The 25917-nt window shown below is 44.1% G+C and overlaps 1 protein-coding gene across 1 annotated transcript in view; it reads right to left on the reverse strand.

Annotated features, from left to right (window-relative positions):
* PACS2 (phosphofurin acidic cluster sorting protein 2) overlaps positions 1-25311 on the reverse strand; it is a 40323-nt gene extending 15012 nt beyond the window's left edge. Inside the window, exons 1-15 of the mRNA XM_010020702.1 lie at positions 25141-25311; positions 22903-23065; positions 21592-21665; positions 20754-20834; positions 18882-18941; positions 17453-17610; positions 15309-15399; positions 14475-14549; positions 13576-13697; positions 12681-12813; positions 11947-12051; positions 10323-10429; positions 9441-9595; positions 5899-6009; positions 4088-4196 (exon numbers count right to left, since the gene is read on the reverse strand). Of these exons, the coding sequence (XP_010019004.1) occupies positions 4088-4196; positions 5899-6009; positions 9441-9595; positions 10323-10429; positions 11947-12051; positions 12681-12813; positions 13576-13697; positions 14475-14549; positions 15309-15399; positions 17453-17610; positions 18882-18941; positions 20754-20834; positions 21592-21665; positions 22903-23065; positions 25141-25311 (1715 nt within the window). The remainder of the gene's footprint in view (positions 1-4087; positions 4197-5898; positions 6010-9440; positions 9596-10322; positions 10430-11946; positions 12052-12680; positions 12814-13575; positions 13698-14474; positions 14550-15308; positions 15400-17452; positions 17611-18881; positions 18942-20753; positions 20835-21591; positions 21666-22902; positions 23066-25140) is intronic.
* Positions 25312-25917: the final 606 nt, after the last annotated feature.

The raw sequence follows: 25917 nt of genomic DNA on the forward strand, positions 1-25917 counted from the left end.
TAAGCCACTTCAGGCCAGGCACTACCAACAACTCTCCAAGGTTCATCTTTGGTATGAAGCATCCATCCTTCCCACTGGGCAACTATAGCTGTCTGCTGGCTAACACTGTCCCTGCTCCACCAAGTCTCCAGTGGTCAAACTTTCCAGCGGGACAGAACAGCTCCAGGTCACCAGGACACATCAGGTAAGTCACTTCTCTGCTTCCTCATGAAACTCCCATCCAGCTCCCTTCTTGTTCCTACAGCTGTCTGGACATACTCAACAGGACATCCAACATTTCTTGAGCTTTGACTCTCCGCTGATGCACTGCTCTGCCACACAAGGGGCACAAGTAAACTCCTGTTATATTCCCATGAGCTGCCCAAAGAGGTTCATGCAGCAACCAGCCAGATGACATGGGCACTGCTGAGCCAGAGAAGGGACCAGGATCCGTCTTCACCATCTACGTTCATGTTCAGCAACTGCTGCAGGGTGTGTTTTAGAAGCAGCACTCAAGAGAAATGACCTGGACTCTGCCTAGCCACTGCCCTGCAGAGCCTCAGAGACAAGTGGCAGACAGAAAACAGTGTTATCCCTGTTTCCTATTCCCCAGGAACCTCCCGGTCCAAGGCACTTACGCTCCAGGGAGCAAGAGCTGAGGAAGTGCTCTACAAAATATGAGAGTGAAGAGCTTCTTAAGTATGTAACTAGGTAGGAAATGATCCAGCCCTTGCCCTGACAAGCAAGTAATGCTTTCATTTCCAACAGCCAAGCTGCTCCCCAGATTTGTGCAAGGGCACATGTCATGAGCTGTGCTGGACACTGAATTATAGTGGGTGACACCAGCCCAGATTCGCAGAACTGATCAGAAACCCAGCCACACCGGGAAGGAGTGTCTGTCAAGTCTCAGGTCTGAAATAAAACAGGGTTTCATTCATGAAAGCAATGCAGAGAGATATCAACATCAATGATACACCCCTCCTAGTGAGAGGGGTGTATCTGCCTCCATATTCTCTGCTCCCCAGATGTTGCCTAGACTGCAGTGTTTGACAGTTCAGTAGCAAGTAATTCTCCCAGTGCTCACAGACTAAGTCAGTCACCCAATGTAATGCAGAGCAGCTGAAATGGCAATTCATTTCCTTTCTGAACCCCTTCCTCATTGACAGCCCCCTTTATTTCAGGTAAGGTCAGCAGATGCTCCAAAAGAATGGACAAAGCTTTTGCACCACTGCAGTCCATCACAGGCAGTACATGCGCCAACCTTTTGCCATGACAAACAACAAAGGGCCAGGAAGGAGAGCGGAGGTAAGTGAAAGAGGGGACAGCTGGCAAGTTATAAAGCAGCTCATCACATACAGCTACATCCTAAAGACTGGCTTGGCTTTCCTTGGACCACTAGGGCTTGTTTAACAGAGCAAATGCTAGGATACTGGGAGATCTGTCTTGCAATGAATTTGTAGGTAGCGCTGCTGTTTCTACACAAACCACTGCCTTGAAAGCTGGCCTTGGAAAAGGCATTCACCTCTGGCCTTGAGGGAGAGGGAGTTGCAGTAATTTTGTGAACTAAGGACAAAATAAACAATGTTCAATAATCGTACTATTTGAAGCAGGGGACCCAGCAGAGCAGGGGGGGTCTCAGAGGCAGCTCAGAGAGCACAACTCCATTGCTAGCATACATCTGTCTCCTTTTTCTTAAATTCAGAGAAGGCCCATAGCCTGCCAGTAAGAGACTAATCTTCAATTTTTTAGACTAGAAGAAGAAGATTTGCTGGTCTGCACTTAGGCACTACACAGCTGAACCCCACCCTGAGCCACCGAGTGCCACCTACAGCACTCCAGTTACAACAGATGGGAACTGAAAAGCCTTTGCTCAGTTTTGATCCTTTTGGAGCTATACTATATCCTCTGATGACTAGGAAGAAAGGAAGAAAAAACTCCTGCCTTCTCTGTGTTTTACTGCTCAAAGCTATTCTTTCTCAATAACCCCTACATTTCCATTCAACCTACATCCTGGGAACCTATATGTGTGGTCCAAAGGCAGAGCAGTCAATGTCAACAACATGTTCTGCCAGCAGACGCTACAGTTTCACAGCAGCAAGCAGAATTTAATCTAAAGCACAAATTGTGCATCCCAGACCTGCAAGAACTGTTAAACAAGGCTCAAAAGACAAGTTCATGGGGGAAAAGAGGCAGGAGATGGGAGAGGGAACCTAAAAGGAACTGATACCTTAAGGTAAAATCAAAATGAAAGCTCTTTTTCCTTTTCAGAAAGCAACCAAAGAAAGAGATAAATGTTATTATACTTACAGCAAAGTGATGCATTAATTCAATAGTGCTAATGGAGACAGGATTTCTGTGCTGTTTGTTGCAATACCCTCCCTAAACTGCTGCCAATGACAGAGAGCTGCATTTCTAAAGAAAGCCACATGGAGAGGTTAACTGCTCATCACTCCATGGGAGAGCATGTTCCTCTAAGTGGACACAACAGATACTAACAGATACTGTAGCCTATGCCAGGAGTCTGACTAAAAGTCTCAGCAATCTCTCTTCCAAGTAACTGCCTGCAGGGTCTGAGCCTGATTTAAGTCTATCAACAGCTTCAGATACCATACCACCAAGTCCAAAGCGTCTAAAATCCAAATGGATCATCAGACCAGCTTGGTTAAGCAGTCACACACACTGCTAGTGAGAGCTAAATCCTCTGTGTTGCTGAAGTACATTTCAGAGGTTTTCAACAAAGTACCTAACTGAGCTTTTGGGGGACATTAGAAACTGAAAATGTGTGTTAATGACAAAAATGAACCTGTCACAGAATAGAGAAAGCAGTGGAGAGCAGTGCAGAACCCAGCAACCAAAGGATGTGGAAAAAGAACAAGGCAGCCATCAGAATGGGTTCACACTGCACTAAGGGTGTCCAAACTCCATACTGGTAACTAAGGTAAGTCTTCACACCAAAAACAAAATAAAAGCTTGAAGCTAAGAGCTTCAAGTACCCTGTGGCTCTCCAAACATCACTTTCATCAGGTTAACATCACAGAAGTTCAGAAACACATGAAGAGAGCGCACTCTTCCCAATGGACTAGTCACTCCGGAAATATTTTCCCTAGGAGAGTGTGAAGAATGGGCTAAATGCTACTGAATCACTTCTGTAAGGTAATGTAGAGCAGATACACGAATGAAAAATCAATATACAATGAGCATTTCCAAAAAGAGGGGAAAAAAGTGACTCTATCCACTCCTTTAATTCCTTCCAGTTCTTATGCAAAGGAGGCACTAACGGGGGATGTCAATGGACCAAAAATGGAAGATCAGCTATAGCATGGGAAGGGTAGTAATTAACAATTAACAGCATCCATATCTCACAGGAGATTGCTAGTCCTTTGTCCTGCTCTAAGAAACAATTGGGATGTAAGTTGGAGTCTATTATTCCCCTCTGTGCCTCAGAAACAATGCACCTCTGCCCTTCAGTGACAATAACTCTTCTTCCTGGACCACGGCCACATGAGGCTCAACATTTTTCTGAAACCTTGTTTTCAGACCCCAATCCTCCCTCCTACAGGATGTTTATCCCTTAAGAGAAGCTGAAATAAAACCTGGTGAATGTCAGCCCTCCCCAGTAGGAATCCTGGTAGCCTGCAACTGCCAATCAACAAGGAACTTGTCTCTCCTGTGAGAAGCTCTGCTATTTACACTCCAAAAAGAGTTCAGTTTCAGTTCCCTCAACACCAACATAAAAAGGCCAGGTCTCATGGAAGATACTTTGGGTGAGAATGCCATAGTCCAGTCTTATACACCCAAGATCTCTGTGGCAAGAGATGTCCGGAACCTAAGCAGATATAATCTGTCCGTTCCCCCATTCTGCCTCATCCCCACTTCCCCAAATCTCTCATGTCTTCAAAGAAGTCATCGCACTTAAAATAACTACACTGTTGTAGACTCACTGTTACCTAAATGGGACACACCACTAAGTGCAGGCTACTGTAAGGCTGGCTCACAAGGTGTTTGCAATTTGGAGTGACTTTAAGACTGCTGGCACACAAGATGAGAAAAGCACTTTGTTTTTAACCTGGTGTTGATCTGGAGAGTGAGTATTACATTAGTGACATACCTTTTCTGCTTGTATGTCAGCATTGCTTCAGCAATGGGCAACTGGTGTGCACAGTTTGCCCCTGCTATATACTGCGTTATCCGGGAGACAACATCAGGTGTTTCTGGAACTGCAATAGAACAAAGACAGAAAGTAATTTAAGTGACTTCTCAGACCATCACCAGCACTGTCCTCCATTTGCTCAGCCAAGCAAATGGAGAACAGATGGTACCCAGCCAGCATCTCAACTTCATCTTCCGAAGGAAGCTCTGCAGCCTACCCCAGAGCATCTGTGGGACTGTGTTTGATTCAAGTTGACAGGAAGACATTTCCTAAGTGCCTTCCATATTTCTTTGGTTTCAAGCAAAGAGCCACAATTATGAGATCGAGGGAATGTAAGTGAGTATCACCAGGCACTTCTGCACCTTAATGAGCATTTTAACACAGACTCTTTGTATTTGAACAGTGAACTGTGAAGAATTAGGATTCTCTGCCAAATCATCATGTGCCATCACGGTGTTTCACTGCAGTTCCCACTGCACAGATGAAAATGGAGAATCTGAAAGGTCTGGACTACACAAAAAATGAGGCTAAATTTTCCTCTTAACCGTCAGGCAAACAAATAAATGCTGCCACATACAACCAACTAAAGAACAGATACGGCTCTCAAACTGGATTTCTATAGCTAATGAAGTATTTCTAACCCAGACACAAAAAAATAAGTCTATACTGACGTCTGTCTGCATTTTCAAGTGCAGCAGGGAATGAAAAGAAACCAGTTCCAGACATCTGTTCCTCCACAAGCTTAGAATCAAAGAAAAGCATAGGTTAGATGGCACACTAGGAGATGTCTACTCCACCCTCCTGCTCCAAGCAGGGCTAACTTCACCTTAACAGGCTGTCCAGGGACTTGTCCTGCCAAGTTCCCATTTGCTGGAAAAAGCTCTGAACAATTACCTGTGAAGAGGTCTCTCTTGCCTCCTCTCGTGGCTAGAGGACTCTAGGAGCATCGTGGGAACTCCAGGCACTTGGCAATTCCAACAGGAGAACCATACTACAACTTCCCCACCCTCCTGGTGCTCAAAAATCTCCAAAGCTTTTTACGTATAGTGAAATTTCTGTATGGGATGTGCTGCCATGAGGGCATTGCTCCTCAGTCAAGTCTCAAGCCTTCATGTAGCCCTAAATGTCAGATACAAATCTTTCTTTCTCCTGTTTCTTTCTGTCCTTGAAGGAATGGATGGAAAAACTGTAAGCATTAATATTTTAAGTAAATTAGTACACTAACACTGTAAGGCTTTATCCTGGCATAGAACAGACTCAGATCAGAACAGGAACTTGTTGATCTGACCTATGGCAGCTCCCACTTCTTACAACACTGGTGAAGAATAAAATTATGCTTTAATAAGAAAGATCCTGCCAGCAGACTTCAGAAATGTCAAGGTCATCTCCACACACAACTAATAGAAGTTAATCTTCCAAGAGTTTCCAGTTTTCCAAATCTTTCAGGCAGGACAGTTTGTGAAAGGCCAAAGAAAGCAATGTACTAAAGTTGGTAATGAGACCTCCACATCAAAAAACAAAGCTGAGAGGTAGGTAAAACCAGCATGATTCAGAGGCAGCTAGTGCCTCTGGGAGCCAACAACTGTTTGCAAACCACCACATGGAGGACACACAAAGGTCAGCATCTGAAAAGGGAATGTGGTGGAGAGGGGAGAAAAGAGGAACAAAAACATTTGTCTGCTTCCTCTTGTATTTACTTGACATTTGCTAAAATTACTCATTCAAGCCTTTCATCTCACACAGGCCACACACAGACAACATGGTCTTACCAGTGGTCTGTGCTTCAAGTTTGTTGAACAGATCTCTCCAGGCTAGATCTTGGAAGAAGTTGTTGTATCTATAATCTACAGACCCCAGGTATTTAGCCACTGGATGAGAGCCTAAAAAAGAAATGAAAACATGACAGCTGTTCTTCCCAGCCTCAAACATCGTGTTCTTTTATCTGTAAGGAATTAAATTCCAAAATCTAAACTACACTAGACACCCCAGAAATAAATTTCTTCAATTATAACCAAGTGATTTAGTCCAACTTAGCTCTACAAGAGCATGCACATAAAATTCCCAGCAGAGAGACTGCTTCAACACCACTGATAGCTTTCAGTGACATCTCCCTCTTTCCCCTGCCAAATTAAATTTTAAAAAGCCAAAGAAAACAGGACTGGGAAACTGCTGAGGAAATAAATGATTTGGAAGACATGGATGCCCTACAGCTCTCCATCTCAGTCTCTCAGTTTTGCAAGGGGCTTTCCCAGCAGCCCTTCCTGCCCACAGCCTGCACCCCAGCCAGGGCACCTCTGCAAAAAGGAGTCAGAACCCCTTCCTCCAAACACCATTTGCACACCACAGCTGTTTTACAATACCAAGAACAGGCAATTGTCCCCAGCCAGGAAAAACAACGACAACCACCCAGGGAGGCCTGTTTAATTGGTGAAGAAGGGCTGTAAGTTCAATAAATAGGTTGGAATTCAAGACAGGAGGCAGTAAGTATTACAGTCGCCCAGTAAATGTCGGCATATGCATCAGGTACCTGCTTGCTCTAGCTAAGTGTTATGGCTCCTCTATGAACATGAAAGATCTACTTGCTTGAAGTTTGTGTGTCCAGCCTCCAGCTTGCAGCCCTGGATGGAAATCTGACTTCATACTTATACTGAGCAGGACAGGGAAGGCATTTAAGTGACAAATTCTGCCTTAGGAGATGGTAAAAATTTCCCACCTGCAGTTTAGGTCACACATGTCCCCAGAGCATACAACCTGCTCTTCAGCTACCCTTTCAGTCTTTTCAACACGTAAGAAGAGTTGCATTCTCCAGTCTCCATAATTCAGTCATGCTCAGCATAAGTCCTGTACATTTACAATGAGCCATGAAGTAGCCTCAGAGTTTCTACTAATTGGCTCATTTTTATCCTTCCTGCATATCAAATTCTCACATCAAGCCACACTTCCAGGGACTGCAATAGTTGAGTCATCATATGGTAACTGATAACCTGACAGCTCCTTCCAAGAAGACCCAGTTGCTTAACTACACTCACCACCCTCCAGTAAAGCTCATGGTGGAAAAACCCCACTGTCTTCTCAGTCCTCCAAAACAGAGCTAATTTCCAGACTTCCAGGAAAGGTTCAAACAGCAGGTCTCTCTGAACTCTTTTCAAGGTCATTACAGACTGTGGTCTAAGTTCTTTCCTGGACACTACTGATCATGGCTACTTTCAGACCCATCATTTCTTTTTCAGTGGAGTTTTAAACAGTGCACGTGGAAACTGCACCATGCCCTGGAAAAGCCTTCCCACACGCTGGGAAAACACACTGCATGTGGCAGATGCAGTTGGAAGCACGTACTGAACTTGTGCTTGTGGACTTCAAGGTCCTCAAGAAGTTCTATCCTTGGGAGCTAATCAAAATGCTAAAAAAACCCTCAAAAAACCAGAACACCCAAACAGCCAAAATTATCCCCAACCTTTTATTTTATTTGCCCCTTTTCAGTTGTTTGTACACTGGTTTGGACATCAAAGGAGTCCTTCAGCCATAGAATCAGAAGCAGGAGTGAATCTCCCAGTATGGACGCTTACAGACACTAAGCATTTCTCATTGTTAATAAATTACTGTGGGTTGACTCTTCTGTCACTGCAGCACGTAGTTGTGAACTAAGCACGTAACACCATCTTAGGAAAAACTCTGCCATTCCTACTTTGAAGGTGCTGCTAACAGTAGAAAGTCTTTTCCCTTTAGACATTTCTGGCACAGTCACTATTCTGTCTTTGGTGCTTTTTTTTTATTGTTAGAAAAGAGAGGTTGCTCCTCAATCACTTTAATGAACTGCCAGAAAGCTGGCCAGAAAATAAGCACTTGATCCGATCAGGAAATACTGCAGACTTCTATGGGAAAGGTCCTGTTAGAGAAGTTTCTATATTTAAAGTACATTTAAAAAGCATTCACCATTCTGAAGCAGTTCCATTAACAAAATGCTTTGCTTTTTCTGTTGTTGGTTTGTTGGTTTTTTTTAAATTCTAAAAGAAAGTTCTAAAAAAAACAACCCAAAAGACACAATAGCTAAATCTTGAATTTTGCTTTCAAAAAGACAATATTTTCAGGTCACTAAAGACTGCAGGACAGAAAACTCTTCTTCTGAGGCCAGGACACAAACAGCATGCAAGGACCAAAGCTCTCAGTCAAACAGACTCTCATTCAAAGCACATTTAACCTTGCAAAAATAATTATTTTGTTTTTACCCCCTAAAGGGCTCTTTTTCGTCTTCCTGCCAACCACTTTGGAAACTAAATGCCTTCCTTACTGAAGGATTCAGCTCTCTTCCTCTGCATTTTTCATTTGACTTCTGCAAATTAACAGCCTAACCGCACTGTTCATGGTGCCCAGCAGCAGCTTCTGACTCCTACAGCAACTGCCATGAGATGGCCCCAAACCTAGATGACTTGGAAAATACTGAGAAAAAGTGCTTTTCAAGTTTTCTTTTACCCACACCATCACCTAAGTGCCTTCCTTGTTCATAATCCAAGCCTCGGACTAGACTGGCTTCTGGCATCATGCCCTTATACCACCAACATTGCCCAGATACCCCTGCCCACAAGCATCAGTGACCACCTGGCTTCCCAGGCATCACTGCTACAACATTCCTTACGTTTCTGATGACTACAAGACCCCTAATATTATTATCAGTCTACTCTGCTTCCCCCAACACAAGCAGTCCAAGCTGAGCTAACTTTTCAGCCACGCAGGCTTGTTGAGTTGCTGGAAGGACAGAGAGATAAGGTGCTGGAAAACTGAGGGAAAAACCAGAGGAGAACAGCACATAAAGGAAAGGTCAAAAGATACATGTAATTTGAATAATCTAATCTCTCGGCAGTTTCAGAGCCTTTAAAAAATTGTCAAACCCCCTTCCTCCATAAACATTTATTGTGTCAGCCTCGGGGAAGCCAGAACAGTTATTGCTCTAGGAAACACAGTGCCCAATGAATTTAAGATTTCAGCCAGGGAAATGGCTTCTAGAACATTATTCTGTACATTCATTGTACTGTCATTAAAAGATATATAAGAGCTTCCCTTTGTGGACAGAAATATTCAACCCCTTGCTTCAAACAAAAGGTTTACAAGCAGACTTTGGCATCAAGAAAGTAAAGATAGAATTCACTCACGCAAAAGCAGCAACACAAGCATTAAACAATACTACGACAGCATGACATTTGCCTCATTTAATAGCCATATACCTAGGTAAAGCTTCCACGAAGGCTTCTCCTGAGAGAACACATCACATTTAACCCATTCGTCTTTCTAAGAAGAAAAACTGATCCTTATTTACCTAGAGGGATGATCAAAAATCTCATGTAGCCAAGCCAGTCTGGGGTTTTGTGAGACAGCTGCTCTACAAAGAGCCTCAATACAGCACTGAGGTAATTCTGGGCTCCGGCCACTGCAATTTTAATTGGGTTTGGAGGCTGCGAATTGCAGTTACAGCTAGATAGAAAAAGAGGAAACATTCACCATTGTGCTTCCAACCAGGTATTTCAGAACAAAAAAAAAACAAAAAAAAAAAGTGTTCAATAACAACTACAGCAGAAGAGAGCTTCTTCAATACACAAAGCAATATCACAATGATTATCAGCAGCTTCAAACACCATTAATAAAATGCAACACTGTTCAGTACTTTCTTAATTGGCCTCCTTGCTCCTTCTTTCACATGTTTGGATAATCTAAAGGACTGGACTCACCTATCCAGGTTAGAATGTACTTACTGCAACTAACTGCTATGTCAGAGAACATACTCAGGTACCCACAGCCCTTAGTAAGTACCTAGGGAACACCTTGAGGAATTAATCTGGGAATCACCACAGGGGTGTGTGGGAAGAACTATTTAAAAACCCATTAGCTTTGCATGCGTTACTGCTAATTAGATCTGACCTATGAGGTAGCCTCCAAAACACAATCTTTTAAAATCACTGGTGTCGATGAAAGGAGACTTGTACCTTCACACACCTGGCAGAATAGCAACAACGTGCAGGGCTTGCGAGTGCTGAAGAGTCACACAACTTTGACTTCAGGAGAGTAGACTGGGGAGAAGCATTGGAAGAGGGAAGTATTTCACAGCTATTGGGTGGAGAACTCCCTGGGCAGTGGGGCACAGGACCTGAGAAGCTTTTAGAGCGGAGCCTCAACAAACCACACAAGCAAGGTGAGAACTTACTATCTCTGTATCCGGGAGACAATAGTGCTGAAAGCTGCCTGAATATCAGCTGAAGAGCATGTGCAGACCACTGGCAAGGTATGTTTCTGCAAGACATCTGATAGGTACTGAGGAGAGAACAGAACATTTTATAGTCTTTTTTTTTTTTTTTTGTACACCCTGTCACAAGAAGAAAATCTGTCTCCCCAGTCTCCTAGGTATTCTCACACTCAAGCATGGGCACTCTCCCCATGTCCAATTTGTAAGTGGTATTGTTATTTCCCAAAACCTCATCTTTGTGTATCAGCCAAAGGAAAGCTCTTCCTCTAGAAAAATTGAAATATTGCACCCTCTTGACAAACACTAACACTATAGCCAAAACATGGCAACGACAACTCTATAACAGCAATAGTTTATGGCTGCAGAGAGCAAGGCAGCAACAGGTCATTCACCTAGCAGACAGCTCTGGGTAAGAGTAGATGCTGCCTACTCACCTGCTTCTGGAACTGCAGTTACATTTCCCTCTGATTTCAAAAGGACTTAAACAAATGCAATGTTCTGGCCACCCTCAAGCACTAAAAGGGGAACAATTCTACCAACACACACATTCCTTACAAGAGACTGTTTCCCCTCCATGCAGCTAACGGCAAATAAGTTAACATGGACATAATATTGATGATTGATGAAACTCGGCAATTATCTCACACTTTCAAATTCTGCACCACTACTCTGTACACTCCAGCCAATGCTATCTTCATGTCCTCTTGTACTGCAAGCACAAGCTGCTAGAACTACTGGAAGATGACCTACAATGCCTGATGTCCATCTCCAGAAAGCATTCCTCTGCCTTCCAAGTATAGAGAAACAAGAACCAGTAGCTCAGCTGGTATTTTTGCTCCCTCAAATATTGAGATCCTAGTTCTTCCAGAAGCAGAAAGCCAAACCAGACAATGTAACTCCATGAGTCTGGCATAAGTTCTGTAGGCCACAGTCACCCTGCATACGTTTATTGGTCCTCTTCCATGTATATTTTATTGCTTTCTCAGACTAAGGCTCTGAAAGGAGCAAAACTTGTTCCAAAATTATAACAAACCATCCCATGTTGACAGCGTAAGAAAGGACTGTTCGGGGTTCTCCTTATACAACTGTCAGTCAGAAAAAACAGGGTGACATACCTGCAGTCAGGAATCACAAGCACACGTGCAACGCAACACAGAGCTGACCTGAAATACTTTCTCCTGTGTTTGTCACCTGTGCCTAGAAATCTCAGCCAAAACCAAAGGTCAGTCCTCCCTGCTTGCTTTGTCCCAGACTACCACAGCTGAGAAGTAGGCTCTTGAGTGCAAAGATCTAGCCATTCCCAGTGTGCTGCTAACCAGAAAGAACAGCATTTCATGGAAGAGAAAAACTCTATTGGAAGACTCAGGTGGTAAAGCTTTACAAGAGCCACAGCAACTCCTGGTCAAACGAAATCCAATCTGTAGGCACTGAACACTCAGTATGCTGCCAGCCCCCACGCACCACCACTGCTCTTCCAACCAAGCAGCAGAACCTACTTGGTTAGTGGTAGAGCTCAAGGCCTGTCCATTCCTGAGGAGGAACAGTGAAGGAGAACTGTGCTTCAGGTAACGTCTCCTGCCTTTACCTGGCCTTGCCAGTCAGAAGTATTGACAAGAATAATGTTTTCTGGCAGCTGGTCATCGGAAACCAGGATGTGATTTAGTTGGTCATACACTGTTTTCCTGGGGATCTGGAAATAAAGACACAGAAGAGAACAGTAGAGATGTCAGCTCTAATCATCAAGCCACCAGTGCGAGCCTTTATAGTTTGTACGAGGAAGCTGTGCATGGCCAGCTCCCCTGCGGCTCCTCTATTAGCCACCTTGGTTTCACTGGCCATTATTCTTTCTGCCATTTGCTTTTACTTACATCACTTTATACCAACAGTAGCGCACGGAATTTTGGATTCATAGAAGCTAGGAACAATCTCCTTCAAGAAGCGGATTAAGTGTGTCCCACAGCTAACAAAAGAATGGCACATATGCTCTGCACGAGTCAGTCCCCTTTTGAAATCCCTAGCAATTTGCCTTATTTCAAAGGAGTAATTCCTCAACACACCCCTATCAATTTCTCATCATAACAATCTGTTCCAGTGTTTTCAGTTTATAGTGGCCTGACAAAGCAATAAACTGGCAAAACCCAGCAGACTGGATGTAAGATACAATATCAGTCAAGACAAATTCCCTCTTTCCTGAAGCCACAGGTCCCAGATCTTTTCGAGCAAGCATGGCACTTGGGCCAGAAGGAAAGGAACCACAAGAAACAGTTGGAGAAGAGGAAAAACTATGAGTGGCTGCAGAGACAGCAATCTTTTTCACACCTGTAAGTGGTGCCGGGTGTCTGGAGAGCGTTCATTGTCCAGACTGTTCGCTCTCTCGTTCTGTGGCCTCACGGGCTGCCTCTCCTTCAGAGATGTACTCCTTCCCCGACGTCCAGTCTGCTTCCCTTCAGACCTGCTAAAGAGACATGCTTGCATTCCAAACCTGGCTTGTATCAGATATACATTCCCCAAATCCCAGATCACCCAAGTCTGGCAGCCTCAGCAATGTGATGGGAGGCATTAGGGAATCATGCACATAGATCTGAGTTAGCTTAAGATCTGTCTGCTAATTCTGCCTCTGATAGTGCAGAGCACACAGTACAGCTACAAAGCCTGATCCCAGGAGTCCCAGCAGAGTTCCACAGCCCATGCTAAGACCTACACTGACACCCTGCTGTCGCTACACAAGCATAACAGGATCCAGCCAAGCAAATAGCACTCACACCCCTAAAAGCAGCACAGAAATACTTCAAAAGAACATCTATTTGCTTGCAAATAACTGGAGAAACTATATGGTGGGGTTGCTGAAGCCTGCATTTACTACCCAATTAGGGAATGTTGAACAGGACATAAGTTAGATTTGACAACCACCCTTAAGGCCAAAATCTGCATCAGACGTTGACTCAGCAACATTATCTTTCAGCAAGCAGCTCCAGAGTTTCATAAAAACTTCCTTGGACATGGAGCAGGTACAACACAGGAGACAAGAGCAACCTCAGTGCAATGCTGCCCTTCAGGGTTCTGAGCATTCATTTATTAAGTGCTCAAGATCCATCACTTAAGTATTTGAACACAAGGAGGGTGGCCTGGCAGTCAATGGCTGAAGGCCATCATGAACAAATGTTAGCAATGAGTTCCCGAGCAGCCCTGCAGCAATGCTGTGTCGCCACTCTACCTGGTGGATGGGATAATGAGGGACTCTGTCTTGGTGATCTTCCCACTGGGTGGGAGCTTCTCAACAAACACATCTGGCGTGGGAAGTTCAGCTTCAGGGACCTCAGCTTGCTGGTTAGGCTCCTGAAAAAACACAGGGAACCGATTCATCAGGAACAAACCCTCCCCCTCCACCTCACTACCACAAGGGCTGGCAGGAGCTGCCCCAGCTTAACTCTGTCTGGGGCACATTCAGCCTTCCTCTTCCGCACATGCTACTTGCTGCCAAAAGCGAGAAGCAGATACTGGCTATCTAGGGCTCCCAGTTCTCAGCCCTGCCTCACAGGTGAGATGGAGGTAGGAAAGGTGCCTAGATATGCCATTTGGAATAGGCACTCTTCCAGCTCAAAGCCAGAGACATGTCTTCTCATGCAGTGCAGTTTAATTCAGTTTAACCAAATGAACTAGCAGAGAGAGAAAGACATGGGAGAAACATTGCAAACTGCAAGTCCCCAGTAGAGCAACTTGAGCTTTGCAATTTTTACCCCAGGATCAGCTTAATTTCTGCTGATTCAGCTTGAAGTAATACTTCTATCTGACAAAATGAAATAGTCCTGAGAATATTTTTCAGGACAATACACATGCTCAGTAGCATACTTCAGGCCAGCCTTCCTCAAATCAAGAGAAAGGCTGTTTCAACAGAAGGCCACATACAGCATTTGAGTTTCAAAAAGCTGAGAGACAAGAACCTCCAACAACTAAGGTCAGGAGGAGAGCTGAGCATTATCTTCACTGCAGCTAACATTACTGAGTTGTGTTGCATATGCAGCTATACCAACATATTGACAAATGACAGAACGCAGTTCACAGCTGACACCCAAACTGTCAGGAGGAACATTAACAAGTGTGTTTTCAACTTACATAAGTGACAGTGTCAGAAATACTGTCGCCTGCATGTTTGGTTCCAATACTCTTTGCCTTTTCAGGCACTTCTACCTGCTTGAGAGGAAAAAAATCATTAGGAGGTATGGCACCAGCACAGCCTTCAGCCATGCTCTCTCGATCAGGCTGGTCACACACACCAGGACCAAGCACATTCATGTAGGATGGGCAAAGCAGTAGCTGATACACAGTAGAGGTAAGGAAGTGCCCTGGAATAGGACCAATATTCTATGAACCTAATGTGCCCATATGCAAGCAGATGGAAAAGAGGCTGAGCTGCCCCTCAGTGTTTGCTCCCAGCCACCATGAAAAGTATCCCAACAGCAGTAAGGTAAACCCTTCTCCAGCAGCGTCAAGGAATACCTAAACCTCCCAGGCAACATCTCCCATCCTAGCAGTCATTTCAAGTACATGGGAAATGGAAGCTATTCATACTGTTAGCAAGTATTCAATACATAATATAAAGATGTCCCCTTGAGTTAATACAATAGTTGATTAAAAGAGAACCCCAAACAAACAAAACAAAAGCCACCACCAAGAAGAAACTCCACAACACTAGAAAAAACCACGAACAAAACCAAAAGCCCCACAACAACAAAACCACAACAAAAAAAAAAAACAACAAAACAAAAAACCAAAACCCCAAACATGTCCCTCCCCCTGCCATGTCTTCTTAGCAGAAAATTCATATCTCTGCACCCAAGTCTTTGGAGGAAGTCAGAGAGGGTGCTTTAATTTACACATGCAAATAGATAACAGTGCAAGTCTGCTATATTACCTGCAGATAGATAACCTTCATGAAACATGACTTACAGGACTTGATGGCTCTCTCTGGCTCCTGATGCTGTGGATGCTACCAATTTCTGTCTGAGAGCTGGAGTGTGACAGTCCTTCAAAATAAGGTCTGAATAAGGAAAGAAAAACCTGTCTCTTTATTATCAAAACCACTAACAAGAGAAAGTCCACTACATTCACAGCAAAGCAACATGACTGTTCCCAGGGTGTCTCTCTGCTCCCCAGTGGTTCCAGTAAAATTTATAGGCTACTTTTGAAAGGAGAGGGAGATCTCCAGGACAGCAGGAGAAGTCATAAATTCCAGGGATCTCTGCCTACCCCTGACACTAGCTGATAAGACTTCCATCTGATGGATCCAACGTGTCACCTGTCATGCAGCACATCATACTTATAAAGCTCTTCCTAGGAATATCTGCATGCCCTCAGGCTACACACCAAACAGCAGAAAATCCATGATGGGCATGCAGGTCCAGCATTTTCCCACAGCAGAACAGAAATGCACATCTACCCCACAGCAGCAGCTGTGTCCTCACCACCCAAGCACAAGGTGCAAAGTTTCACACTGTAGTTCCTGTTTCAGCTTTGCAAATGATGATTGAACTACATGCCAGCCTAGACAGTGTCTATTTCTTGACTGAAATACAGAAAATAGAGTTACTGCCCCACATGGATACTCTGCTCCTGTGGGTAAGTGACTGCTGTTGCTAATATGCATTTTATTTCCAGCTTGCGTCTGGATTTGGCTGCCAGCCCTGTGATCCGGTTACACAGTTGCTCAGGAAGATAAGGTAGCACACACAATCAGATTGTGCTTCCATGTAAAAAGGCAGATCATCACACCAGCTACAAGACTCAATTACAATTTAAGGAACTGATTTTTTTTTGTTCTTGTTGCAGGAAAAACCTGCTTACAAACATCAGCATTTATCACATCCTTTCAAAACATGAACACAAGCACTGGACACAGCAAACCACAAAGTGTCTCCACAGGACCAGACATAGTAAGTTCTTATTCCAGTAATATTTCTGTAATCACATATCCCTGAACAGTTAGCTCCAGGGAACAGGACATGAGCTTTCAGTGTGTACAGTATAACATTATGGCTTGTTTCAAAGCATATGCTTACCATATCTACTTTTAAATCCCTTCAAGATAGGGTCTACCAACTGGCAATACTGGGTCAAGCTCCAAATGCCTTTAAAGCCAGCAGCCCCATCACTTAGCACTGTTGCCCCAGCATATCCTTGACATCTTCTGGCTCACTGATAGAGAACAAGTCACTCCAAACTCAAAATCTATTCTTAGCCCAATTAGGTTATTCAACATTAATTAGGATTATGACAGCTGGTAATTAGCTAGCATTTACAGATACTGTATTAACCAACTGCTGTGGTAGGCTTTGCTTTAGAGCCACCACAACACTGAAGGCCTGAGCACGCAACCACATGCCAGTCAGAAGCATGAGCGCAGCTCAGTCTCATGTTTTCAGTCTTTATTTGGCAGTGATGCTGTTAGCTCAGGGTTCTGCATCTGCTTGACACCCTGAGCCAGTGATCCCTGGCTCAGCTCCACAGTGCTGTGATTACCCATACGTCAGTATGCACAAAAGCTGGTTCAGAACAGGCTTGCACGTATCTATGTGTGCTACAGTCAGTCCCCCTGGGGCCTGAGAGGCTCCTTTGTTTCCCACAATTCTGCTTCCTTAATGCCTGCAAAGACTCTCTTTCTAGAGAGGGTCTTATCAGCTTTTCCAGAAAGACACAGTCTGCTTTGTCCATCCCTGCCTCTATTTCTGCAGCTTCCAACCACTTCTCCTTCTGCCCTAGCACAGATTGCCCAGCTGTTTCTATCACCTCTTCAAAACACCGGGTTTAATTCTACTAATGCCTGCCTGTCAGTAACTCCCACCCCTGTGCTCAGGTAGCAGGGCAGGCAAAACATCTGCACAGGAAACAAGAAAGAAATGAGACTAAAAGAAAGTCAGACCCCCCCACCACCACCTCCAGCTCACAAGCAGCCATTCATATTGTAACAACACACACTAGGTCAAGATGGGGAAAAAAAAACAAGGATGGAGGGGTGGGAATAAAAAGAACACCTAATCTGTGCAGACACAGCACATGGTCTCTCTCTGGCCCAGCATCAGGTGCCCCACACTTACTTCAACTTTGGCTTTGGAGTGCTCAAGACACTGTCATCATCCTCCATTTCTGGCCCACTGTCACTGGGATTCTCTATATCCAGTGTGTCATACAGAAGGTCCAAGTCCTCCTCCACTTCTGGAACATGCTCTGCTGGGTCCTGCTCTGAATCCAGAACCTACATGCAGGACAAAAGCAGGCATCACTGACTCAGCTAGGAGCCAGACTGATCCCATGTCACCTGAGCTGCCCCAAGGAATGCAGCACACCAGACTTGGGAGTAAGATTCTGTTCCTAGTGCAAGAATATTATATACAACAGAAACATTATGCATATGAGAAAGTATTTGCTTTGGGTCAAGCTTGTCAGTGTCTGGTTAAGCAGGAGTTACCTATTGGACTAAGCATCCACAAACAAGCTATTAACCACAGATTATGTCTATTACTCAACCCCATTCTATAAACAAAGCTTTAAAAAGGCCCCTAATGGAGTCCCAGTTTTCTTAGGACAAGTTCAGAAATGCAGTACTCCCAACAGTCTTGGATTTCACTGAAAAAGTTACCATCACACCCCCTGATTTAAAAACCAAGCAGGTAAAAATGACAAAGATGTCCACAGGAGGCACCTGAAACCTGGACAAAGATCAGCTGGACCAACATGCAAAGCCCAACAGAACGGGTATCTTGCACAAAACTTCCACAGGTTGCTTCATGTATACACCAGAGTAAGCAGGCAGCTGTGCACAGTTCAGAACTTGGTTTTTTGAATGGTAGCTTGAGAAAAGCAGCAGCTCAGGTGGCTGAGACCTCAGCTATGGATGCTGACTGCTGCGCTAACTTGGGAAGAACAGCAAAGCTAACAGGACTGGCCGAAAGCATAAGGAAACATGAGGAGTTACTTGCTCTTTCCCACAAGCCACAAAATCATCACGCAGACATACAGCCAATTGAGATGTTAACTGTTTTTATATTAGATAGTTAATGTTACACAGGTTTCTTGGGTTCTGGATCTCAGCTCTGACCAGATCACTGACTCTCCTACGAATTCATGTTCGCTATCCAACTTTTTCGTATCTTGCCTGGCTGTTCTAGTAAGACGATCAAACAGGCTGGGATTTAACTTCACAAGGAATATACATCCTAGTCTACCTGCCTTTGAAAGGGTCAAAGATAATTTCAAAGCAGTCTGCAAAACTAATGGGTACACACACAGTTACCAAAATCTGCTTTTGATAAAACTTGATGTAGAAAATGTTTGATGGCATTTTAAGGTTGGCCCTCAAGCCTCCATGCAAGGCTAGGGTGTAAGGAAAGGTCACATTCACTGCAGATGTGAGAACAAAATGAAGGGAACTAGAGGGAAACAGAAGAGTGTTCCTGAAGACTAAAGCAAGATGCACCAAGCAGAGGGCAACACAAGACAGGAAGGCTTACAGAATGAATTACTTACCTCATCAGACACTTTAAACCTCTTTAGCAATGCCACAACCTTCTGCTTGAAGTTTTGTTGCTGCAAGTCAAAGACACTTTTACATAAGTAAAGCATTAAGTGAGTTTTTTTCTCTCAATCTGCAAAAAAGCCCAGACACAGCTGACACTGGTGCTGTAGCTGCTGCTTCAAATCAAATAACTCCTGACATTCCAAAGTCTCTGCTGTTCTTATGCTGAAATTGGCTTTTCTACATCTATGATAAACTTTCTTTCCTGTACTACAACAAACTAGATCACACTCCACCAAGCAATACAGATCTCCTGGCTCTGACAGATGGCACACCACTCTTGGTTGGACACAGTAGATAAATAATTTTATCTGCCAGATCTCCTGCACCTTTTTGATGTATTTCTGGCAAACATTTGGCAGTCAACTTTTCTGGTTCTTAACAAGGGTAAACCAACACAGGCATCTATCTGCTAATGCAAAGTACAAATTTGTTTTCTACCAAAATGGTGTTGTTTCAGGAGCCTGCAGTTCATGCTGGCAGGCTCATTTATTTCACTAGCAGCATTGCAGAAAAGTTATGGGACTTGTCCTTAGCACTTACTTATCAGAAAAATGCTTTCCGAGTCTGATACCCCCCAGATCCTGGACTCAACAGGCATCAAGTCCAAAACAAGACAAGCAAAACCACTGCACTTCTTTTGTATTTACTTGCTTCCAAGAGTTATTTGTCTCTTGCAGGACCAAACAGCTGAGATTTGCCATGAGCTGCCCAGCCCTTCCCTGTTTGTCCTTGACAAACGTAATACGCATAGTCTGAAGAAAAGATGAGATGTGCTGGTACAGAGGTGGCATCCCTGTGTCAGGAGGAAGGGAGGAGAACATGGCTGGCACCAGGCCACTAAACCCAGTTTTGCATTAGCCCCACACACTGGAAATTTAGTCTCAGTTCAGAGGTCGGGGCTAGAAAGACATTATTCTTATTATGAGAAAGTTGCTTGCTTAAGAACAAAGTGGTCCGTTTTGTCCTGGCTGGTCACTGACTCCTGAAAACAATATTAAGGACACCAATAATAAGAACTAGCATGCTCCTGGTCTCAGAGAGAAACTTTTTAGTGTCAGATTCAGGTCAAAATAGGGTTTATTTCAAAGATTATCAAAACATGGATTTCAGAAATAGCCTCAAGGGAGGTACAGATGATCCCCAAACTTACTCCTAGGTCCAAAAAGAAACCTAGACACCCTGGCAATTCTAAGTTACTGCCATCACAGACATGCAAACATACTGTGTAAGGAAAAGCTGTATTACAGCGTGGTCAAGCACAACTCACCTGCTCCACAGGTATGAACTTTACAAGCATACACATGCTTGCTTAGAGAGGCTGGACAGTTGCATGCAACTTGCCGAAGTCTTCAATATCCAGCTACTACTTCTGCTGCAGCACCCCATGCACTACCTCCGGTTCGTCTGTCAAGCTCCAGACACTGACTGAGCTACTTAACTTCATTCTGAAACCTTCCCACTGGCCTCTTCCATGCACAGCACAAACAGCTTTAAGCTTCACTTAAAGCTACTTTGAGGACTTACATGGGCATGGATCCTGCACTGGCTTCTTCATGGGGGTGAAATTTAACTTCATACACTTACACAATTTTTCAAGCTTCTTAGTCTTGCAGCCAAAGGACACTCAAGATAGCACATACACGCATCTTGGATGGCCCCACTCTCAGAACCTGCTGCTTTTGCTAGCTCTTCACATGCTGTGGCCATGCCCCAAGCTCTCTGCTGGGCTACCATGTCTAGTAGTGCTGCCCCCATAAGTCACATGCACTGTGCACCCTGGCCAAACCCCATCAGTGTTAGTAAAACTAATTTCCACCGACCCTTGTTATGGACGTCGTTCTTACTATCGATCTCCGCTGCTTCTTGGGCTTCCCCAGCTCGAACTCATCATCATCCAAATCCTGAACAGAAAGAGGATTTCTGTGTTACCTTTGTGATTTGGAGACACATGAACATTTATGTGTTAAAAATGTTCCCTCTAAGAAGATGAACCTGCTGCTTTGTCTTCTGGGCATTCAGCATTTGCCTTAATTGCAGTTATGATGGCAAAGGGAAAAGGAAGTGAACCAGGTCTGCAGAGAGCCAGCTTAGAGAAGAAAACCATACCTAGTTCTACATTCAAGGAACAAGGGTAGTCACAGCCCCCCATTTCAGGGGGTTCCTCCCTCAGTACCCTCCAAGAGGTGGAAGGCAGGTAACGCCAGAGTCCGAAGGCAAGTAAGACCCAAACTTGAAAGCATCTCACATCTAGCCAGAGGGTTCTTCATAAGGACCTATTTGGTATAAGGTATTAAAGACTGAAGACTGACTCAGACCCCACTGGCCCTTTAATTACAGCTGGGGATCTAGTTGGGCTCTTCAAATCCAATCAGTATTACAGAAGCGATCAACTGATGCCTTGACCATTAAGCTGATACACAAAGATGCCAATGTTTATTGTTTAAAGGGAGCTCAAGTCCAAACACACGATCAGATAAATCACAGCACAGTGGAAGAAATGGGTTACTGTGTAGGCCTTCTGTCACTGCAGCTAAACACTTGGTGACAGTCCCACACTGTCATGGTTTAGTTAAATAGGCTTTTAGTTTCAAGTATAAGCCAAGAGCGTGCACACTATACTGAAGCCCTCACAGTAAGAAGCCATGCCCTAAACAGTACCTGGCCCTGTACGGCATCATCACTGGCCTCCTGCTCAGAAGAGAAGCTCTCGTACTCTTCCTCGGAATAGTTGTCTGAAAGGGAAGGAAAGAGGGGAGAGATCCTGTGAAACTCCTTTAAGGCAAGTGTCTCATCTCAGGAGCAGAGAAGGCCAACTAGCAGTCACAGATCAAGAAAGGAGGCACACAAGGAGATGCCTGTTGGTTTACCTTAGTTTATCTTCTATCTGTGCTAGAACCAGTGAGATGGCACTGGAACAGGTTGCCCAAAGAAGTGGTAAATGCTCCATCCCTGGCAGGGTTCAAGGCCAGGTTGTACAGAGCCTTGGGCAACATGGTCTAGTGTGAGGTGTCCCTGCCCATGGCAGGGGGATTGGAACTAGATGATCTTAAGGTGCTTTCCCACCCTAACTATTCTATGATTCTGTGGGAACCACCCAGAGGTAAGGAATAAGGAGAAACACATCTAAAAGGAAGGAAAGACCAGAAGGACCAGCAGAGAGACAGGGTTTCTTGAAACACCACCCCCTTCTGCCCTGGAACTAACCACCTGGTAGACAGCAGCAAATAAAGAGGTTTCTCCACAAGGGAAATAACTTTTCCCTCTGACATGGGCATAAATGACTTAAAGGAGCAAGTAAGACATGCCAGGAGAATCTAAATCCTTTCTTGAAATGAGACTTTAGGTGATCTGCCTGACCTCAGACAACAACACACAAGCACCTGCGTGCACTTTCTTCAACAGGTCACTCCTCTAGCAGTGATCAGAAGACTAGTACCACAAGCAGAAACCCAATGACTTTCCTAAATGGTGCACAACACCATGGATTTACATTCATCAAACCAGGCCACAGTCCACAGCACAACATGTTGCAGGTTTGCAGGTCTCATCTAAGTTAATGAGATTTACTGTAGAATAGTCAAAGGAAAAAGAAGTTGGAAGAGTATCTTAAATGCAAATCTCCTGAATACAACACCGTTAGCCAGGTGAGAAGCTACAGGTTGCCAGCACACCCACCAGTAATGCTGGAAGAGCATTGGTGAGAACACAACTAACCCTTGCTGGATGGCTCAGGCCTGGTGTGATATGCAAGAGAAGCTTTGACAATTCAACCTCCACTCCTGTCACACTCTCTGCTTACATAGCAACAGGTTTTTAAAGTTGGTTTTCTTTGCATTAATCAGTTACAGACATAGCAACTTGTGCAAACCAGCTCTTATTTGTCCCAGAAAGCACCTAAGCCCAGGTGGGGTTTACCTCCAGCTAGTTCAGGAAGACAGTGGTCCTCAGAGCATGTGGTTCTACTTTTACCTGTAGACTTGATTTTCTGGCTGGCCTGCATTGTGCTGTCTTCATGGTCAATTGGCTGACTTGACAAGGAGAAGATCCAGATTTCTGCTACCTTCACTGCAGCCTCTTTGATGTTGCTGAAAAGGCTCAGAACCTGGCCACCTTCTGTTGGGTGCTGCATGACCTGCAACAGAAACTAAGCATTACAAATTGGCCTTTAAATGTATTTCAACTTGCATAATTCGCATATTATTAGATATTTATGTTAATAGAGTTACTCCACATTTCCAAGTACAGACACGAGTCAGCACCCTGCAACTGCAGGAGCCACCTGCAAGCAATATTCAATGCTAGTTGAAATTTTGACTACTAATGGAAGCGCTGGAAGGAAAGAAAAAGCATTCTGAGCTTGACAGTCGATTAGCTCATGCTTGAAGCACAATACTCGATACCACATTACTATGTATTTGCTTTCATGGCACAGTACTGATTTGAATTATCAAGTTACCAACCTTCTGAACACCTAATGAAGGAACTTCATTTTGTGCTAAAGCCCAGCAGAAGAGCCATTAAAGGCAAAAATTCTTGGCAAGATACAGATGCAAAGTGCTTCCTAAAGCAAAAAAACCCTGCTCCAGAGAGCTGGCACCTGAATCTCAAGAGGATTTGGCCACTCCAGGATAATAAAGCAGTGGGTCATGAAAAGCAAGACAAATGGTGGAGGCAGGGGGACATCTCAGTAGGGGTTTCTCCTCCCTTTGATACTCACAGGGTTCTTCCTAGAACCTAAGACTTATATTCTTCTCTTGCTTCACTGGAGTCCAAAAGTGCATCCTCACACCTGCACCTCAGCTTTATAACACACACAAGGCTGCTTTGTCAGGTCCTTATGTGGCTTTAAAAAGACCTGAGCTGATGAGGAACATATACCCACCCCCCCCGCCCCGGCTCTTAAACTGTGCTGAGATTCACAACTCCAGTTTATTGCTTTGTTTCAAGAGCTAAGAGGACTCTATTTTTAATTTTAAGAAATGTGTCAGTGCTGTTGGGGGTCATTATACTATAAACTGCAAAGGAGGGTGGGCTTGTAGCATTTGTTTTCCTCAAGTCTTTGATTTCAGAAACAGTCCAGATGAGCTTGGAGAGTAACTATGTCCTAACACAGTGGACCTTTGAAAATTTTTGACCTTCTAACCTCAGTCAGCTGACATTACAAAGAGACATAAGAAAAACCACATGCAGCAGCAGCAAGTGCCCAACACTTACAAGTTCACTGATGGGTCTAATTAATGGAGCCACATGTTTTCTGCCTTACAGAAGTGTTTAATTTCTAGTCTTAAACAAATCAAACATGGTCCAGGAAAAATGTCAGCTACAACACAGCTACACACCAGAATTTGGCCAGTTCAAATGGGGAGTTCACCATTTACTGCAAGTCTAAGGGAAGCTGAACTCATACACATGGAGTAGCCTTTATAATTATTTAATGCAGTAAGAACTCACCACAGCATAAAACTAGTTTATTTTGGATGGAAATGATTTGTTCACAGAATGCAGCCTGATGAAAAATAGTGATGTTAACCTGAACTTGCTACTGCTAAGTCCATCTCTAAGTACTTAGAAACAGCAGAGATTAAACAGGGCATGAAACAATGAAGCACGGAGCTAAGCCATTCAGAAAGCCTTAGTGAATAATTTATCCGTACTTGATTCCAGCATTAATTTTCAGATGTAAATCAGAAAATTTTATCATTTACCTCTCATGAATAGAACTCTACCTAAATTACCAAGTCATGAAATAAGAATTGCAAAGTGTGTTTCAAGAAAAATGAGAGAAAGTACTTGATCCTTAACTTTCATTCAGTAGGACAGAGAAGCACAGAAAACCTTGCTTTAACTTTAGCATTTCTTAGGATTGTAAGGCTTGCTGAGGGACTCTATCCATCTTGTTCTGCACTTACGATCTGGAGCCCCTAACTCTAAAAAAACCCGACATACAGTAACAAAATCTTCACAAGGCAATAAGCTAGTCTCATGAAAGCTTTAACTCTCAATATACTATCCAGAAAACATCCAATAGTATCACTCAGTGGTAAAATCTGTTTACAAAATTGTCCACTGAATACTGATTGCAGTTATTAAAACAGCTATATGAAATCCCACCAGGTACTACTCAATGAGGAAAGTGACAACACTGTGTCTAAAGAGAAGGGAAAATGTCTACCTTTGTAAAAAGAGATCATGACAAATTCTGCTCACCTCAGCCATGTTGATAGACCCCACAGCCAGAGTCTTGTAGCCTAAAATGGTTCGGTTCTTGTACCGCTTCCGCCGCTGCAGCATGATCTGAAGCTTGTTGCCTTCTCTCTTCAAGAAGTGAGGGTACTGCAGTCGGAAACACAATGGAAAACTTATTATGTCTCTTGACATTATGTCTCAAGCTGCCTGCTCCACAAGTAAACTTCATTTCTAGGGATTAGCCCCAGGGCTTTCAGAAGTGCCTACAGCTAACTGACACTCAGTGGACAATCCTTCATTATCCCAAGGAAGCCTTCATCTCTGCCCAAATAGCTCAGGTCTGAGCTTTCATTTCCCCAGCCAAGCACAATGAAAACACAATCCAGGGGCACAAAGGAGATGTTCAGTTTGGGAAGGTCTGAGCCCAATCCCTGTTCCAGAGAGATAAGCAGCCTCCAGGAGACACTTCCCCCAACAGCTGAATGGAGGCTGCCCAGAACTGGAGTCCCAGAGGTGCCACCAGGGACACAGGCTGCCCTTGCACAAAAAGCAGGCAGCATGCAGTGGCATGGACTCCCACACTCTTGGTAGGACACTGCCTTCCCTCCAACACAAGGCCACTGCTCGGTGTTGGACCTGCTACTGCGCACATTTAAGAACCTATTGTGCTCTGAATGGCAAGCAAAGAGAGGCAGAACTATGGAGAGGCCAAGGATTTGCTGATGCCTCTTTTGTTAAAGCATGGAGACCTACACGATCATGCAATGATTCTCTCCAGCCACACAGCTCTTGCAACTG

This window comes from Nestor notabilis, unplaced genomic scaffold, assembly GCF_000696875.1.
Source record: "Nestor notabilis isolate BGI_N333 unplaced genomic scaffold, ASM69687v1 scaffold29968, whole genome shotgun sequence".
NCBI classification, from domain to species: Eukaryota; Metazoa; Chordata; class Aves; order Psittaciformes; family Psittacidae; genus Nestor; species Nestor notabilis.